The following is a 17,958-nucleotide window of genomic DNA, read 5'->3' as shown; positions in this document are numbered from 1 at the left end:
GATTTTTTTTTTTGAAAACCAGGAGTTATGTGCATTTGAACATATGTGTTATTTTAAACAATGTTTCCCGTCATAATGTTAGTAATAGATACTGCAAACAAATAAGAAAACATTCTTTTTAGGTGCAATATATAACAAGTAATAACATTTCTAACAATTAATAACATTTTCTTATTACACCAGCGTTAGTAGCTCAAACTTACCTGAAGCAGCTCCATGAGTTGTTCCTGTTGGCCAGCCTGTCGTAGCTTGTCCCCTCTCTCTGCCATTTTTCTTTGGAGCTCACTCCATCTACTCTGCACTTGCCGAGTCTTTTTCCGGATGCTCTGACTGTTACAGTGGTCCTCAGCTAGCATCTCCTCTCCTGCCTTCTCATTTAAAACAAACCCAATTTATAGATATGCCTTAAAATATAACAATTATCAGGAGGGCACAGATGAACCATCAGGACCATATTTGTTTAAAAATATCAATGTATGACGGTCTTAAAAATTCACATGCTCTATGAGATCTTACCGGTGATTAATATTGTTATATTAATTTTAAAATCACTATCACTACAGCAAACACTTTGGTTCCATGTATTGTTTTTTTATGAATATGGACTCATTTTCATCAAAAGAGGATAGAGTAAACATTATGTTTATTGTAGTGTACCTCGATCAGTCTGTCCAGACGGACTTGATTGGCCTGCATCTCTTTCTCTGCTGCCTCATGCCTTTTAAGTTTGCGCAGGATGTTGGTTGGGTCTCTGTAAGATTCATCCTCGGCTATCTTAAATTTCTCGTCCATCCAAATTAGTAGCTCTTCTGCATCTCTGTAAAATTCCTGCCATAGACAAAAAAAATAAGCATTATAATTTGACCATTATTAAGCTTCAGAACTAATTAATGCTGATAAGTTATTGGACAATGCTACTGACTTCAGTGAACAGTCTACTTGGCTGTATTTTATATATAGACAGCAGTCTCTGTTTCCTCTATCATACAGATGTAGTAATACCTGGTATGATTTGGAGGCAAGTAATTCCAGATTTCTTTGTTTGAAGCTGTCTTTGAGCTTCTTGTTTCGTTCTTCAATGGCCCAGGATCGCTGCTGAATCCTGAGAGAACAGATTAAAATGTAATAGCACATTTCATAAATACACTAAAATTAAATACAGGAAAACAGAAATTAGGAGTGAAAGTTTATCCTCACTGTTTGGATGCAAAGTGGCATTTGTCAATGAGCTCCTGACTCCTCTCTTGAAAAAGACTTATATTTTTGTCAAGAGCTACAAGCAAACACTCTAGCTCCTCTTGGCGGCCAAGCAAACTGTGAACGCCATCCACAGAGTCCTACACACACACACACACACACACACACAAACATGTACCATCCTCATCACCAAGCTAACATAAAAGCAGTTTGAAACAGAACGGTTAAAATAATTATTTCCACCACTGCTCCTTTGGCATAGGGCTGTAGCTTAAATGATTCCCCAAACAATTACAGATGATCTTACCCCTAGGTCTTTGACCTTTAACCTGGCTTCATGACCAGCTATTGTAGCATCTATTCGATCTGCCTCTTTGTTCCACTTCTGGAGTTGAAGTCCTTGTTCTAACCGTCTGTTTCGACTGGACCAGAGTTTGTCCAGCCTGCTCCATTTCTGGTTCAACTGAGCCAGTGTTTGTCGGATATCCTTAGCAAATTTGCCTCCAGATGATGCCTCCAAAGACTCGGCCAGCTTCTCCATGCTTTTCAATCTGAAAATAAATGGCCCATTATAGCCAGTATTTAAATGTTTCTTTTTTGAAATATAATTATTCTGTCTCACTATATCTATATTTTGTAATAGATAATGCAAGGGAGTTTAGAACATTTAGTTGTTCTGAAATCCCTTAATGATATATTTGTTTATTTATCGGTGCAGTCATGTATTGCAAGACCTTGCTCTCTGCTGCTCAATCTCTAGCCTCAGTTCCTGGTTTTCAGTCAACAAGGCTTGAGCGGAGGCAACATCAGAGCTGTTCTCATCTTCAAGCAAGCGCTCTCCCGCTGCCTCAGCCCATAGCAGCAAATCTCTGGACTCCTTCTGGAAGAGTTGCAGGCGTTGAGCCTCCTCTATAATGCTCTGCTTTTTTGCAGCCTGGCCCTTGACCTGCCGCAGCAGCTCCTCCAAAGCATAGACCTCCTCCATGATAGCAGCACTCTCTGCAGGGCTGCAGTCATGCTTCCTGTAACATATGCAGGGCAAGCACAGTGACAGGAAGTGAAGAACATTATAATTGTAGGATTATTATATTATGTCCTTAAAATGTCTATCATTAGGTTTTAGGCCTTAACACTGTGTGCCACAGAGACTCACATTTTGGCCACACTCTTCAGGTATTCTATCTTCCTCTCGAGGGCTTCGATCTCCCTTTCAGCCTGGGCCTGACTCTGTTCTTCAGCCTGTAGGGCTGATGCTGAGCTGCCCACACCAGACGTATCCAGCTGGACCAGTTTTACCAGGAGCTGGGATTTGGCATCTTCACAAGTGTCCATGAAGGACTTGATATCAGCTGAGCTGAGCAGTTCTTGAGCCCTCTCATCCTTTAGGGCCTGTATATGCTCCCACCTGAGGACAATGTATTTTTTTTTTTTCTTTTCAGTACAGTACAACATTCATTGACATTTTCAGTAGTTAAAAATTTTTTTGCGTGGAATTTTTTCTCTTTTCCCATTTGTTTTGATATAAGAGTAAAGATGTAGATTCTGAAGTCATTATAGTGACAGTGGGGTGTAAAGCCATTTCCTCCTACCTCTGTGTGACCTGAGCATGTCTGGACTGAATCTCCCTCTTCTTGCTGTGCTGCTTTTTCACAAGTTCTTCACCCAATTTGGTGATGTCATCAAGCTGCCCCTTCCCACTGGCCAGCTCTGTAAGAAAATTCTTTGTGTGGAAATTTTAGTACAATTAAATTATATGATGAATTATCTGTAATGCATTTTTATCTTCTTTTTTTCTTCTTTTTTTCAATACACCCACCTCAAATTTGGCCTGCACAGCCTCAGTATTATCAGCACTGGAGCTGAAAGTGTTAAGAATGTTCTCCTTGTCCTCCATCCAGGACTCAAACTCCTCACAGGCATTATAAAACCGATGTAATCGAGCGGTCTCATCCAAGATTTTTCTCTTATACTACAGGTAAAAATAATATTCAGTGATATTCTAAACCTTAACATCTTAACAATGGTCAATTTTGAATAAGATTTAGGTTCCCTGAAATGATAATTGTATTGTGTATCTATCTTTTACCATTTGTTAAATAACAATTCTTTTTTTAAGACAAATCTTTCCATTGAAGAATTATTAATCTGATATACTGTTGGCTTGTTTGATATTTCCTCCTAACTAAAAAAAGAAAGAAAGAAAAAATATTCTGACCTATATTATAGAACTTGAAAGCAGACAGTAATATTTGAATATGAATACATTAATTTTTTTCTGTGGTGCATTGAATAAATGTACAATTTTGCCAGTTTCCATTAATTCGAACTTACTAGGAGTAAGATTTGCAATTTACTGTGGATAAGATTTGCATAGTTTGGAATTTCAAGTTATAGTTTTACATCAAAACTCTAAATTTAAAAAAATCTCAAAAACTGAAATCTCAGCCAAAGGTGAAGCATTCCGGATTCCCAGGGAAATGTAGATGCTTTCGGAGTGGCCAAACTCAGCATTTAGTTAATGACAGTAGTCTGCCACGTTCAGACTACTGTCAAGAGACATGGATATAAACCGTAAACGCATATAAAACTTTATGTGTGACAGTGTTCATTTACCTGCAGTAGTTGACAGAGACTGTTAAAGTCTTTCTCTAAGCTGCTCTGTGTATTTTCTATGGTATCTTTCTGGAAATGGGGGTCAGGTATGGAGGTGGTTGAGATTTCAGCAGTGCCCCTGCGCATGGAGCGGGTGCGGCGTGGCCGGCTCACTTTCCGAGTCTGGTTCTCTGCAGCTACATTTGTAGGTGCAGTTGGGGCTTGCTGCATTTTCATAAGTCAAAAGGCATGCAGAAATAACGAGTTAATACATTAGGACATACAGGACATGCATACATAAAAGTACATTATATTATATACAATGCATATAATTGCTTTTTAGTGATTAATGGAGTGATGAAGACTTACAGATGAAGGAAGCTCTGTAATGTACGTAGAAGGCACCAATTGTTGATTTCCTTTACTATCTCGCACAAGCATTTTATCGTCTTTCTCTTTGCTGAGGATTGTCAGCATTTCTCCACGATCCCAGGTTAATTTCATCCCTAAACAAAAAGTTCATTGCAATAAGGTATGTGCTATTGTTAATATACATATTAGATTAGCACTTTAATACTACATGTTAATTGTACCTCTGTATTTGAACCTAATTTTGGCATTAAATTCCTGCATTTGTGGTAAGGCCTGGGAGCTTTCTCTGCTTTTCACTGAAATTCTCCCTTTTTCCTTCGCTGTCTCTCTTTCATCTCCTGATGAATCACTGTAGTGGACCATTTTGCCCTGCTGAGGTTCTGTCTGAATGGAACAGAAAGAATGTTTGTTAAGAAATACTACATTTTGCCTAATAATATTATTATATTTTATTATTAATCATAATATTTTAAGATCTTGAGAACCATAGACTTCAAAAGCAAAGACACAGACTCCAAAAAAACCCAAATATATTAACTAATTCATTCATTCACTCCTTCATTTTCCTTCTGCTGGTGTGAGTCACTGTGGCAAAAGGCTGAGAAGACTAGTCTAGACTTCTCTATTCCTGGCCACAGATCACAGCTCCTCCTCGAGGATCCCCAGATGTTCTCAAGCCAGCTGTGAGATTTCTCCAGCGGGTCCTGTAGACATGCCTGAAACAGCTGTACCAGGAACCACCAGGGGGAAATGTTATAAGGTGCCCAAATGGCCTCAGCTGGCTCCTCTCAATTCAGAGGAGCACCAGCTCAGCTCTGAGGCTTTCCTGGATTGTTGAGCTCCTCACCCTGTCACAGAGAGTATCACCAGCAACCCTGCAGAGGAACCTCTCTTCCACTGCCTGTACTCACTATCGTATTCTTTTATTCACGACCTATAATTTCAACAGGCTGACCGGTAAATAGAAAGTTTCTTACTAAAATTGAGCTCCAGCTTCACCATCCTTGGTTATACAATATGATTATAAATGTATCATGGCAACCCTAAAGAGTCTGATGATAAAAATATTTGTAATTAAGTAATTGCTAATTAATTATAGTGATGATTATTACTCACTGTTAGTGGAGCAAGCTGGGCAGCACTCTGGGCTTGCTCACCGAGCCTCTTCACCTCTGAAGCATATGCCCCCATTTCCTTCTCCAGTCTTTGGTGACGCTGGAGCAGGACAATGGTGCTCATCTCATCCTTTCCATGATCTTCATCAGTTAGAAGGGGCTTGCGGTCATTCAGCCATGAGTTTGCCTCTGCTGCATCAGCAAAATACTGTAAGGAAAATAGTGTTGAAGGTTAAACAGACTCTGTATGAATGTAATAGTTAAACATTTTAAGCGCTTTCTTAAAGTGCACATTCTAATTATTGTGCGTCTACCAGTTAGCTGTACAATCTGTAGAAGCTGGAGCTAGAACCTGTTTGATAACACTGGCTGCATGCAGTCTGTTTTTGCGGTTTGTAACTTGGTCCCTAAGCTGTTGCCACTGTTTCTGCAAGGTCCGGATCCATTTCTGGATATCTCTCTCATTGGGGTGTCTCGCTCTACACAGTTCTTGACCCCTGGTCACAACCTTGGAGCACAGAGATTCTTGTGACTGCACTTCTGCTTCCACTGTCTGCAAATAATATTAGAACATTTGGATTTCTAAGGCTATTACTTAAAAACAACATAATTCACATGTGAATAGTTAGTTTGGATTATGTAGCATTCATTTAGCATTTTTGTGTTTTATTATTTAAAGGGTCAAACCTTATGGTTCTGAATGGCTTGTTCAATCTGACTGAGGTCTCTGCCCAAAGATGCTGCTTGCACCAGAAGCCACTTTTCATAGATCCATGCCTCCACTTCCTCACAGTCATGGAAGAACTCGAAGAGCTTCAGCTGTCCTTCCAGGGCTCTCCGTCTTTAAAAGGATAGATGATCTTTCAAACATTTTTTTTTGCTCTAACCACACAATGGCATTGATATCAGTACATAGTATCATTATGCTTCATTATGACAATACCAGACTGGAGAACACCAAGTTGCAAGAAAGTTTGAGAGACTCACAATGGCTAAAAATTCTTGATCAAGTTATTTCAAATTCAAAGACATTACCTGTTCTGGCTGAGACCTAGGAGGGAGTTGTACTGGCTGTTAAGTTCTTTCACTCTTCTCTGAACCTGTGAAACATCCCTGTGTTTCCCCCTTAAGGCACTACTGCTGATGGCACTCAGTGATTCTCCAAGAGAGATGATCTTGGTGTCCAACAGTTCTTGTTTCTGAAGTAGATCCTCCACCTCTGGTAAATGCTTCCCCAGGTCAGAGGACTCGGCCTGGACCTAAGAGTGAAACAACACAGCAGACTGCATTAAGTTTGATTTTCGGTACTTTGCTATTACTGAGTACTCATACTGCATGTGTAATGTGTTGGATCACTTGGTTTTTAATAATAATGAGTGTCTTTATTAGTGTATACAGTGCATATAAAAAGTCTACACACCCCTGTTAAAATTTCTACACAAAAGTCTACATATCCCTGATGTAAAAATGAAATCAACATAAAACATACATACAGTCATGCATACAATCATCCCAAACCATGTGGCAAAATGTGTTATGGTCTGATGAGAGGTAAAACTTTTTGGGCATAATTCTAAAAGATATGTTTTGTGCAAAAACATGACAGCTTATCACCCAAAGCTTAACACCATACCCACAGTGAAGCATGGTGGTGGCAGCATCATGCTGTGGGGCTGCTTCTCTGCAGCAGGGAATCATGGATAGGCCCAAATACCAATCTATTTTGGAACAAAACCTGCAGGCCAAAATTGCCAAATCAAGATTAGTTGGTTCACTATTACCCAAAAAGTTGGTAGACTATTACCCAAGAAGACTGAGTGCTGTATTACAAGCAAAAGGTGCTTTAACAAGGTATTAGTTAATGATTGCACAAGTGTGCACACCCTGGTAATTGAAAGTTCTTTTTTCCTAAAATGTTTCTATTTTGTTTTTCACTTGAATTTTGTTGGTCACATTTAAGGTGGAAAAAGATCTGACATGATTTATATTGGTTTCATTTTTTACATCACAAAAAACCACAACAGGGGTGTGTGGACTTTTTTTTATATCCACTGTATCTAAAAAGTGCCTTATGTTTATTAAATTAAATGAGAATTAATCTTAAATAATAGTTGAAGCTTAGAATAACCTGTAGCTCCTTGAGGTCCAGAGAGATTAACTCTGTGTCCTTGAAGACAGCCAGTGTGTTCACGACATCTCCAACAGAATCTCTTTTCTGCTGGAACTTCTGGAGCAGAGCTTGCCATTTTTTGGAGATATTCATTTGCCTGTTGTACACAGTGAAGGACAGTGAAGAGATGCTTCCCATTTGCTTATAGTGAGCACAGATAGTTACAACTGGGCCACTGTTTAAAAAAATAAAGTCGTAATATTTCAAGAAAAAGTCACAGTATTTTTTATTTTTTAAACAGTGGCCCTAAAACACCATCAAAGATAAAGTAATTGTATTGTATGTCACAAATGATAAAGTCTGTCAACACACCTGCAGACAATCTGTTCCTTGCTATGGTAATTCTCCCTCTCAATGATGGCTGCCATCTCACTGAGAGCCTGAAAGCGAGGCTCTCGAGCCAGCACATCAGTCCATAAGGCTTCCAGTTTTTTGGCTGCAACCTGGGCTTCCTCCAGAGTCTCCAGTCGCTTCAAATCATCCTTCTGAACCAACTGCAGTGTATCCTCCAAGTAGCCCTCCCTCAGCGTGGCTTTGCGGCCAAACTTCTGCGCCAGTTGTTCAAGTTGCTCCAGCCTCAAGAGGGCATTCTGCAGGTAGCGCTCCCTCTCATACTCTGCCCTCTCCAGCAGGGTCCAGGTCCTCTCAATATCTCCTAGGGTCTTGCCTTCTGGAGGAACATAGGCACGCTGATTGTTGGCCATCAGCTTTGTACGCAGGCTGAAGAGGTGGGCTTCAATAGCACCTCTCTCCTGGTACTTAGGGGGCTTCTCCACAGTGCGGAATGTCTTAAAGGAAGCCACTAGCTGCTTCATGCCTGGTAGGGAGTTCGGGAAAGAACGGTCATCTAGCATCACTATTTTGGCCCTGATCCATTGCAGTAGGTCAGACACCATGCGCTCATATTCCCTTTTCATGTCATCCAGCTCTTTCAGGAGGTCTACAATCTGGAAGCAGAGTGAAGAATGTTCACAGGTTCCAGACTGACTTGCATTTCAGATTTTCCCATCAGTATAAGTAGGGTAATTTCTTGTAAAGAGCTTTAGTTACAGTAGAGTGCTTTCCACATGTAATTTGTAGTTACATGATCTACATGATCTATAATCTACATGTTTTTATGCAATTTGTCACCCCCCACATCCACCCACACTGGAAAAGGGCTACCATAAAACCACCTGTATCAATATATCATTTGGATGGTGGACAGCAGTGACACTGGAGTGGGAGTGTGTGTGACATTGGTATCCAAAGGAGCTGTGTTGCTTGGAATTTTAAACACCTCAATGTCATTGCTGATTTAACATACAGGACTCAGGAGAGGTTTATTAGGTGACAATCCAATACACAAGCCAAAAGTCAAGATTGTAAGGTGAGCAGTGATCAAAACAAAATCAAGCATTGAACACAATGGGCAAAATTACAACATTAAAAAGTACTCAAAGTACGAGGCAAGTGTCAAAGCACACACAAATCAATCACTATATACAAGGCTCAGAAGGTACGCACACAAGAGTTCGCAAGACTTCACAATGATTTTTAGTTAAAGTTCATTTTATATACTTTGTAAACAGGAAGCGCTTGTGAAGTGCTTCACTACTCAGGGAAGGGGAACTCTGTTGGAGGCAAGGTGCAATGTCCCGAGCTGATGTTAAGAACAGACCCAAAATATTTAGCTAACCACAGTGTTGTGGTCAAAAACAGTGTAATGATGACGATCTAGAGAGTGACACAAAGGGAAAACAAGAACTGAAAAAGCCTCTAAGACTACCTACAAGAAGGTCTAACAAAACAACAGGTAAGAATACACAGGGCTTAATATCCCCCAACATTGGTGCTGTGTCTGATAGCTCATACTAGCCCAACAAACACTAAGTTGCTGCTGCCCTCTCACTGCTACTGCTGTGCTGAGAATGATCCACCACCCAAATAATATCTGGTCAGCAGTCATCTAGTGGTGGCCCTTTCCATTGATGAATAGAGCAGAAGGGCTGACAAATTGTGCAAAGCAATAGATGGACTACATTTAGAAACTGTATACCTACAAAGTGCACCTCTAATGCAGACTTACCTAGCACAAGTACCACTAAATGTATGTATACATAGAAAACATGATAATATATAAAGCAGCTCTGTTAGAGGGGATAAACTTCTATAAACTGAAAGAGCAGTAGTGTACACAATAATTTTAATGTACATTCTATGAAGATGAAGAAAATTGTTTCTCTAGGTATGTTTCTACTTTGTAAATATCTACTACATCCTTTTTTTTTTCTTTTTTTTTTAAGTGTTCACTATTATGCTGTATTGTCTGTATTTATGTATAGTATTCTGTATTTTCAGGTAATGTCTAACAAATAATGAAGTTTTAAGACAAAATATTTTTCAAAATTTATTTTGGCCAGACACCTGAGACGTACATAGAAGTTATATGATCACAATGCTATTTTGACTCCATTGCTACGGTAATCTCCAAACTACAACTGAGTGTGAAAGTATTGGAGCAGCCTTTAGTTACATCAACATAGTACACTGATATCTAGCTACTTATACACACCTTTCGAAGTGCTGACACACTCCTTTGTGGTTTAATAATGACCTCTCTCATAGTCTGCCATCTCAGCCACTGATTGCTGAAACTCCCAATGAGAGACATTGCCAACCAATGACCTGGCTGGCCACACCTGGAAACAAACACGCCGTCTGTCTCGTCTCAACACCAATCTGCCCCCAACTCTGACCCAGCCTGGTGCAGTTCCTGAACCGACGTGTGCGTCATTATTTAACAGACCTCTGTGACAGCTAGTGTACTGTTCTATTCACACATACGGAAGTGGTGGTGAGCAATCCTGTCATCCTTTTCCTGCACAGGCAGAACAGGACACTTCTCTCCACTGTACTTCTCCATGAGTCCCCAGCCAGCACTACAATAGAACCTTCCTCCCTCTGAACTCAAATCTGTTAGGTATTTTTCTGTCATGATGCTGAAATATGCAATTTCAATATCTTTCTAACTCTGCTGTGGGGTAGGGACTTACTTACTCACTTGTGTGTATTACCAGGGCTGAGCTTATGCTGATCTGATTAGAGCCAGAGCTCCTCCCTACTGCCCTACTGTAAAATCCAATAATAATAATTCACAGGCTCCCTGAGTGCAGCCCTCATTCACTGTAGAGTACACAAGATAGTGTATATATGGATTATTAATTCTTAGTGTGTAAAAACACTTATTAATGTTCTTGCATTTGGTCTGTTATAAAACAAACATGCTAGCTTGTTAAGTGTATTTTTGGTTTTCAGGTGGCACGGTGGAACAGCATGTAGCATGACTGCCTCGAAGCTCCAGGGTCCCCTCTTTAACCACGAGCTCGGGTTAAATGTGAGATTGGCTGCTATATATAGGTATGAAAGTGTGTGTGAATGTATTTGTGTACATGGTGCCCTGTGATGGAATGGCATCCCATCCAGGGTGTATTTCTGCTTCACGCCCAGTGTTCCCAGGCTCAAAATCCACTACGACCCTGTGTTCCATATCTGCACTACTACATTTAATTTAACTTATTGTATTTTATATTTTATATTTTGTGTGTGTACATGTTGTATCTTGCTATTGACCATGCTATTCACAAACTGCACATATTGTGAAACTACTATTTTAAATGGCTGATATTAAATCCAGTGATTGGGGAAATCAAATGTTAAGGTCTGTTTCATGACTTTTATTGGTATAACTGACCTTGGCTATCCTTTTCTGGATGGTTTTCCCCTGCTTCATTTTAGAGAAGTAGTGGTAGTAGAGTGAGACATAAGTCATGATGGACTTCTCATCAGGATGGGAAACAACTATGTCCTCTACGTCAAGTAGCTGCATGATGCCAAATTCACTTTCAGCTAGGCTGAAAGCATGTCCCAAGTTCCTCCTTGCTTCATCTGGATGAAGTCGATTGTAATCAAATAGATCTGGCCTGGAAAAGAAAGCCACCACAGACTTAATAGATGAAGATATATTGCTGAATCTATGCGTGCTGAATATACACTTACTTTCCACTTTATTAGGAACACTGGCACATTCAAGCAGTTATCTAATCAGCCAATCATGTGGTTGCAGCACAATGCAAAAAATCATGCAGATACAGGTCAAGTGCTTCAGGTAATGTTCACATCAAACATCAGAATGAAGAAAAAGTGTGATCTCTGTGACTTTGATTGTAGCACGGATGTTGGTATCAGAAGGGCTTGTTTGAGTATTTCAGAAACTTCTGATCTCCTGGGAATTATAAACACAAGATTCTCTAGAGTTTACACAGAATGGTGCAAAAAACAAAAAACATCTGGTGAGCAGAGGGTCTGCAGGCTGATACACATTGTTGATGAGAGAGCGCAGAGGAGACCAGACTGTCTGAGCTGGCAGGAAGTCTATAGTAACTCAAATAAGCACTCTTTACAACCGTGGTGAGCAGAAAAGCATCTCACATTCCTGTTTTTGGCTGACAGGAGTGGAACCCAATATGGTCTTCTGTTGTTGTAGCCCATCCACCTCAAAGTTCGATGTTTTGTGCATGCTGCTATGCTTTTCTGCTCACCACAGTTGTAAATAGTGATTATTTGAAATACATATCCTTTCTGGCACCTCGAACCAATCTGGACATTTTCCTCTGACCTCTCTTATCAACAAGCTGATTTCTGTGCCCACCCACAGAACTGTTACTCAGTCAATGTTGTTTTGTTTTTCCACACCATTCTGTGTAAACTCTAGAGACTGTTGTGTGTGGAAATCCCAGGAGTTCAGCAGTTTCTGAAATACTCAACCCAGACCATTTGGTACCAACAACCATACCACAGTTAAACTCACAGAGATCAAAATTTTTCCCCATTCTGATGTTTGATGTGAACAATAAATGAAGCTCTTGACCTGTATCTGCATTATTTCATGCATTGTCCTGCTGCCACTTGCTTGGCTGTATGGATAACTGCATAAATGTTCAGGTGTACAGGTGTTCCTATTAAAGTGGACGGTGAGTGTATAGTGATGGCTCTGTTTTCATAAACACTACCGGTGAGCGTGGATGAGCGCATTGAAGGCCAGTCCATCCCTCCAGCTGCTGGAAAAGTCCTGAACATTCACATTGTTATAGCCAGCAGTCTTCCTTTGGCACCATATCAGAAGAGCCTCCTTGGCCGAGCGGCGCGCTAAGCTGGCATTACCACTGTCCTGGAAACAGAACAGAGTCAGGATGCAGCTATAGCAGATTGTATTCATGTCAAGAATTAGTCACTGAAAAGATGCTAACTAAGTCCCTTCACTTTTTTGCGTCTGTGCAAACTCAAACTTTCATGGCATACAGATATACTATATGCATGTATTTTTGTTCACTACCTCATCAAGCTTAATTGCTCCAATCTGGAAACGGAGAATGATGATCCAGATGAGGCCCAGGATCAGGGTTCTGTCCCCATCCACAATGTTCTCGGGTCCAATCAAATCGACTCGGATCTAAAGGGAAAGAAGGGACATTTTAAAGGCTGTCATAATTAATAAGGATACTCACCAAGAAAAGACCCACATGTTAGAAGAGAAATTATTTTAGACTGTTCATTGCTGTATAATTGTTTGTTTCCTGTTTGGTGTTTAAGAATTATTAATTTGATTCTGCCAATGGCACCTTGGTTTTGAGGAAGTTTATGGCAATGCTGTTGTTCTCCAAGCAGTGTACTCTGAGGGTCCGTCGGCTGGGAGTGGGCAGCTTCTCCCTGGAGATGAGCTCCAACAGTCGCACTAAATGCACTCCGGTCTTGAGCTCTGTGTACACATCATTCAGGACAACTTTTTCCTGAACAGAGAGATACCTGTATTACTTCACCAGCACAAGTCAAGTCAATTGTATGAGGCCATAAATAAGAAGTGAAATTAAATTCTGATTTGCATGAACACGTAGGTTTCATTTACTTTTGTAATATATTATTTCCCCGTTATTTCCCCACTTTCCAAATTTCTTTATGGATCTAGATGATTCAGGAAGCTGAAAAATGACAAGATTAAAAGTTAACCTTTGTAACGTATTGGAAAAGAACAGGTATGTGACTGTTTCTCTCAGGATACAGTGAGTAATTAATGTCCTATGACCCATATTCCAAGTCTAAACACACAGAGAACAGGTTGAACTGGCTCCTGGTGTTTTCCAGAGAGTTTAAGGTTAGATGGGGCAGGAAGTATTGTGTGCTGTGCTCCTGGAGCAGTGGGCAAGGTTTGAATATTGCATTTGGCTAGTGGCCACCATGCTTTATTCCAGCATGATTCACACGCTCCTCCCTTCATGCCGGTTCCACTCAGAACCTGATAACCACTCCCTAATGCAAGAGCTATGGGAGTTTAGTGTCTGACCAGATCTTCTCTGAACTGAATGGGAAAACTCACAGCATTCCTCAGACAAATGTGTGTTTGTGTGCATTTCCTGGTTTAGGACTATGGGGAAAACATCCTAGGACCTCTGTAGATGATCACATATCACCAGACACGTGCTATTTAAAAGGAACAGTAGGCTCCTGATTCATCATAGCATGATAAAGCCCTTACTGAAGATTAATGAATGAATGAATGAATGAAATAATAAAATCAAACAAGTGAAAGTAAAAAAGCATATGAAGTCTGTGTCAGCCCCTTACAGCTATTAATATACTTCCTTGGCCCCTAACAAGCAGTACAATGTAGTAACGGCTGATTTATAGTACTACCAATCATTTTGGAATCATTTACTGAATTAATTAGCTCATTCTTTATTTATTTTGTCGCTGTTATGACAGCGAATGTACTGCATTTAAGTGTTGACACTCACTGCAAGGTCCTCTTCCTTCCTGGCTTCAGCATTGCTGAAATGTTTATGCAAGACCTTGAGTTACGAGCTATATCCTCTCCTCCTTGTTTTATGTTCTTCCTCACTGAGATGCTAACAGACGGTTACATAACTGAACTTACAAAGGAGTTCAAAGGTCGTTCACCCCAATTATCCTCCAGCATTAGCGGAAATAATGTCCTTCTTTACATGTATAATACAGAAAGGAATGCCATGATGCTATTAAAGGTTTAATTAAGGGAAGTAAGCTTTGGTGGATAATCTCACCTGGATCCTGTAGTACCTATAAAATGTTGCTGTAATCATAAAGACCCTTCCGAGTTCATCCCAGGACTCTTATTTAAAATATACCCATACTGAACATCCTTTCAACACACTTAGTACTGTATGTATAATGTAAAGATTTATAATCCCTCTATCAGGTGTCATCCAGAAGAGGATGGGCTCTCTTTCGAGTCTGGTTCCTCTCAAGGTTTCTTCCTCATGTTGTCTCAGGCACTGTTTCTCTTTGTCACTGTTGCCTCTAGCTTGCTCATTAGTGAAATAAATCCACATCTGGATCTCTCTAAAGCTGCTTTGTGACAATGCCTATTGTTAAAAGCACTATACAAATCAAACTGAATCGAATAGTAACAAACATTGCATTATATACTACATTATATACCTGTAATTCTTTGAGGAAATTAGCTGGTAAATGTGTTTAGCTTAATTAGCTAGTACCACATATGTGTTTAGAATTTCCGTTTGATTAAGATTGATCTTAAGAGCCTTTGGAACCTACGGAAACAAACCTCACTGCTCATTTACTTATCAGATGAGCACATAAATGTTTACTGACATGAGTTATGATAACACGAATTATAGTCATCATGTGTGAGGAGGGTGGATTTTAACAGTAGATCAAATGAAAACAGGAGGCACGAGACTAAGGTGATGTTTGCTAATGTTATATCATTGTAGATAACAACCATGTTATCACGACAAAAAAAGATATGTGGCATAATTTCCAGGTGTTAATTGACTAGTTTCTGTTAGAGCAGAAGATAAAGGATTGGTCTAAGTAACAGATGCTGGAAAAGTAGTGAAAGCATTCAAACGGGTAAAAACTTTACACGTTGAGGACGTACTTAGGTGCACATACAGTTATATGCAAAAGTTTGCACACCCCAGCCAATTATATATTTTGTTGCTTTTTGAAGTGAAAAGAAGTAAACGCAACTGCAGCAAACTATTTATTTATTCATGTTTGATTAACATAAAAATAGGGAAAAAAAATATTTGTGGCATGTGTGATATTTCCTGTGCCACTGGCTGCCACATAACCCCAAGGTATTCTTTTCATCAAATGCTGCTCATTATTTTCTCTAAACATACCTTTGGTGATTGTAGCCAAAGACTTTGATTTTCAGTCCACAGCAGTTGTTTTCAAAATGCCCCTAGCTTGTCTAGGTAATAATATACAGGTAAGCTTTGCTTCTGATGACTCCTGATCATGTTTGTGCAAGCAAGCTGCACAATAAAATGGTGTACCTGGAGTGGTCTCCTGTGGTAGCTAAACCTTCCTGCAGGTCCTTGCTGTCATTTTGCTTTGCCTTTCTGCCCAGAGCATACAGGCAGCTCTATCTGAAAGCTTTCTTGGTCTTCCAGATCTTGCCTTGACTTCCACAGTTTCCTTTAACTGCCATTTCATAATGACATTTTGTGGAAATTGTGAGCTGGAAGTGCTTTGATCTTTTTTATAGCCTTGCTCTTTGTAGACATGTAGCTTCATTTTCAGATCTTCAGTCAGCTGATTAGAGGAGTCTGATTGTTATTGTAAGTTTTGAAGAGTCAGAGAATTTATTATGCTCTGGATTTATTACTTCTAATGACAATTCTTGACCTGCTTATGGTGTCCTAGTAAGTCAAATAACAACTGGAAGGGTGTCCAAACTTTTGCACACGTCAAAGTTACTTTCTAAATTTTTTTTAAGTTGAACAAGTATAATGTAATTGTGCATTAACATTTGCAGAATTTTTTTTTAAATAGTTTGCTGCAGAGGTTGTGTTTACTTCTTTTCACTTAAAAAATCAATAAAATATGTAATTTGGCCAGGGGTGCCCTAACTTTTGCATAGAACTGTAAACACCTTTTCTTCTTCAAATGCTGAATGTTTTATCAATGACTGTGTTAGATATTTTTCTTTAATGTTAGGCATAATGTTGCATTGAAAATGGTCATGTGAGATGTGGCTTGTTCTGGTTCATACCCCATTTTTAGAGAAGACACTGTTCATCCACTTGGTGTAGGTCTTCTTCTGGACGGCCATGCGCTGCTGCTGCAGCTCCCGAATGCGCCCATGCTCATACTCATCTACACCTGCCAACTCAGACATCTGTGAGATCACAGCGAAGTTCACAGAAGTAAATAACACACCCATATAGGTGGGTTTCTTTAAAAACTCATCATTAAGTGATAAATGAAGAACTGTATATTTAAGCATTAAAAATCAACATAGTATTATTTTTTATAAGATTACTTAAAATGTCACGATTGCTATTGATGAACAGAATGCTAGCAGTCTCTTAACAGAATTATGACAGATCCATAAGAGGTCATAATTTGGTCATAGTTTGGTTCTTTGGTCAAATATTCCTTTATATGCTACAGTATTATGGTTTCACACTGAATGGTGCCCTTAAATTAAGTCACAGGATCAGCTTAATTATTAAGCTTCACACTTCATACTGCAGTTGAGGCCTTCACTGTTGAGTGTGTTGAACTTTACAATGAGCAGAGGAATTAAAAAAAAACTTTTTATAGTTAATTATACAAATAACAAATGTTATCATCAATGATATCAATTTTTTATGTTAATTTGTCTGTTAATCACTCATGTGGTTCCGCATTCCATGTTTTAATTTATCCAAAGGACAATAAAAATTCCTGGTATTTTATGGTACCCCTTTTACAGCCAGGTATGATATGAGTCATCAAAATTAAAGCTAGTAGCCATTAAATTATCATTAAAATCAGACTTATAGATTTATAACAAAAGCAACAGCATTTGTCCAGAATATCCTTATTCCATTGTATGTCTTAATATAATGTAACAGACAGAATATGCTACAGGTAATCTTTATAGATACAGTACGTTGATGTAAGCATTTAGATCTAGAGTTTACTCAAGTGTGATCCAAAATGTGATCCAATGCATTATAGGTAAAATATGCTATGTAAAGATCAAAAGATAGAACTGAAACATACCAATACATATCTACTGCATATATCTACTAATTAAAAATAGCAATATAATATCAAATGCACTGAACATTTTTTTTATTTATTTTTTTTACAAACCCTCACAACGTCCTCTTCTGAGCTCTCAGCCCAAACAAACGTCGATCTAAGATGTGGAGACAGTCATGATTTTAACCGAGCTCCTTCTTGCAGGTTGATCAGTGAAGTAGTGAACTGAACTTTGAAGCCACTGTAAGTAGTAGCTTGACAGGGAGGGCAACTATCTCTCACCTGACTCTGTAAACAGACAGGGATAAAGGTTGCACATCATATTTAATGCAGTATGCAATTCAGCAGTTGCACTTTTAAGGAAATACTTTAGCCGTAAAATGATAAGAAGATCACAAAGTGATCATATTAGGGGAGATCCACATCTATAAAGCT

At 39.3% G+C, this 17,958-nt stretch overlaps 1 protein-coding gene across 1 annotated transcript in view; it reads right to left on the bottom strand.

Annotated features, from left to right (window-relative positions):
- sptbn5 (spectrin, beta, non-erythrocytic 5) overlaps positions 1–17,852 on the bottom strand; it is a 45,237-nt gene extending 27,385 nt beyond the window's left edge. The window contains exons 1-24 of the mRNA XM_034307941.2: positions 17,635–17,852; positions 16,544–16,669; positions 13,107–13,274; positions 12,821–12,937; positions 12,498–12,655; positions 11,180–11,408; positions 7,759–8,393; positions 7,405–7,543; positions 6,312–6,535; positions 5,964–6,117; positions 5,629–5,829; positions 5,278–5,484; positions 4,383–4,545; positions 4,159–4,295; positions 3,811–4,014; positions 3,014–3,166; positions 2,787–2,917; positions 2,351–2,602; positions 1,932–2,219; positions 1,505–1,748; positions 1,198–1,337; positions 1,003–1,102; positions 658–828; positions 204–368 (exon numbers count right to left, since the gene is read on the bottom strand). Of these exons, the coding sequence (XP_034163832.2) occupies positions 204–368; positions 658–828; positions 1,003–1,102; positions 1,198–1,337; positions 1,505–1,748; positions 1,932–2,219; positions 2,351–2,602; positions 2,787–2,917; positions 3,014–3,166; positions 3,811–4,014; positions 4,159–4,295; positions 4,383–4,545; positions 5,278–5,484; positions 5,629–5,829; positions 5,964–6,117; positions 6,312–6,535; positions 7,405–7,543; positions 7,759–8,393; positions 11,180–11,408; positions 12,498–12,655; positions 12,821–12,937; positions 13,107–13,274; positions 16,544–16,669 (4,506 nt within the window). The 5' untranslated portion in view covers positions 17,635–17,852. The remainder of the gene's footprint in view (positions 1–203; positions 369–657; positions 829–1,002; positions 1,103–1,197; positions 1,338–1,504; positions 1,749–1,931; positions 2,220–2,350; positions 2,603–2,786; positions 2,918–3,013; positions 3,167–3,810; positions 4,015–4,158; positions 4,296–4,382; positions 4,546–5,277; positions 5,485–5,628; positions 5,830–5,963; positions 6,118–6,311; positions 6,536–7,404; positions 7,544–7,758; positions 8,394–11,179; positions 11,409–12,497; positions 12,656–12,820; positions 12,938–13,106; positions 13,275–16,543; positions 16,670–17,634) is intronic.
- Positions 17,853–17,958: the final 106 nt, after the last annotated feature.

Source organism: Pangasianodon hypophthalmus, chromosome 10 (genome assembly GCF_027358585.1).
Source record: "Pangasianodon hypophthalmus isolate fPanHyp1 chromosome 10, fPanHyp1.pri, whole genome shotgun sequence".
Lineage (NCBI taxonomy): Eukaryota > Metazoa > Chordata > Actinopteri > Siluriformes > Pangasiidae > Pangasianodon > Pangasianodon hypophthalmus.
This window is presented reverse-complemented; position numbering and strand designations above follow the sequence as displayed.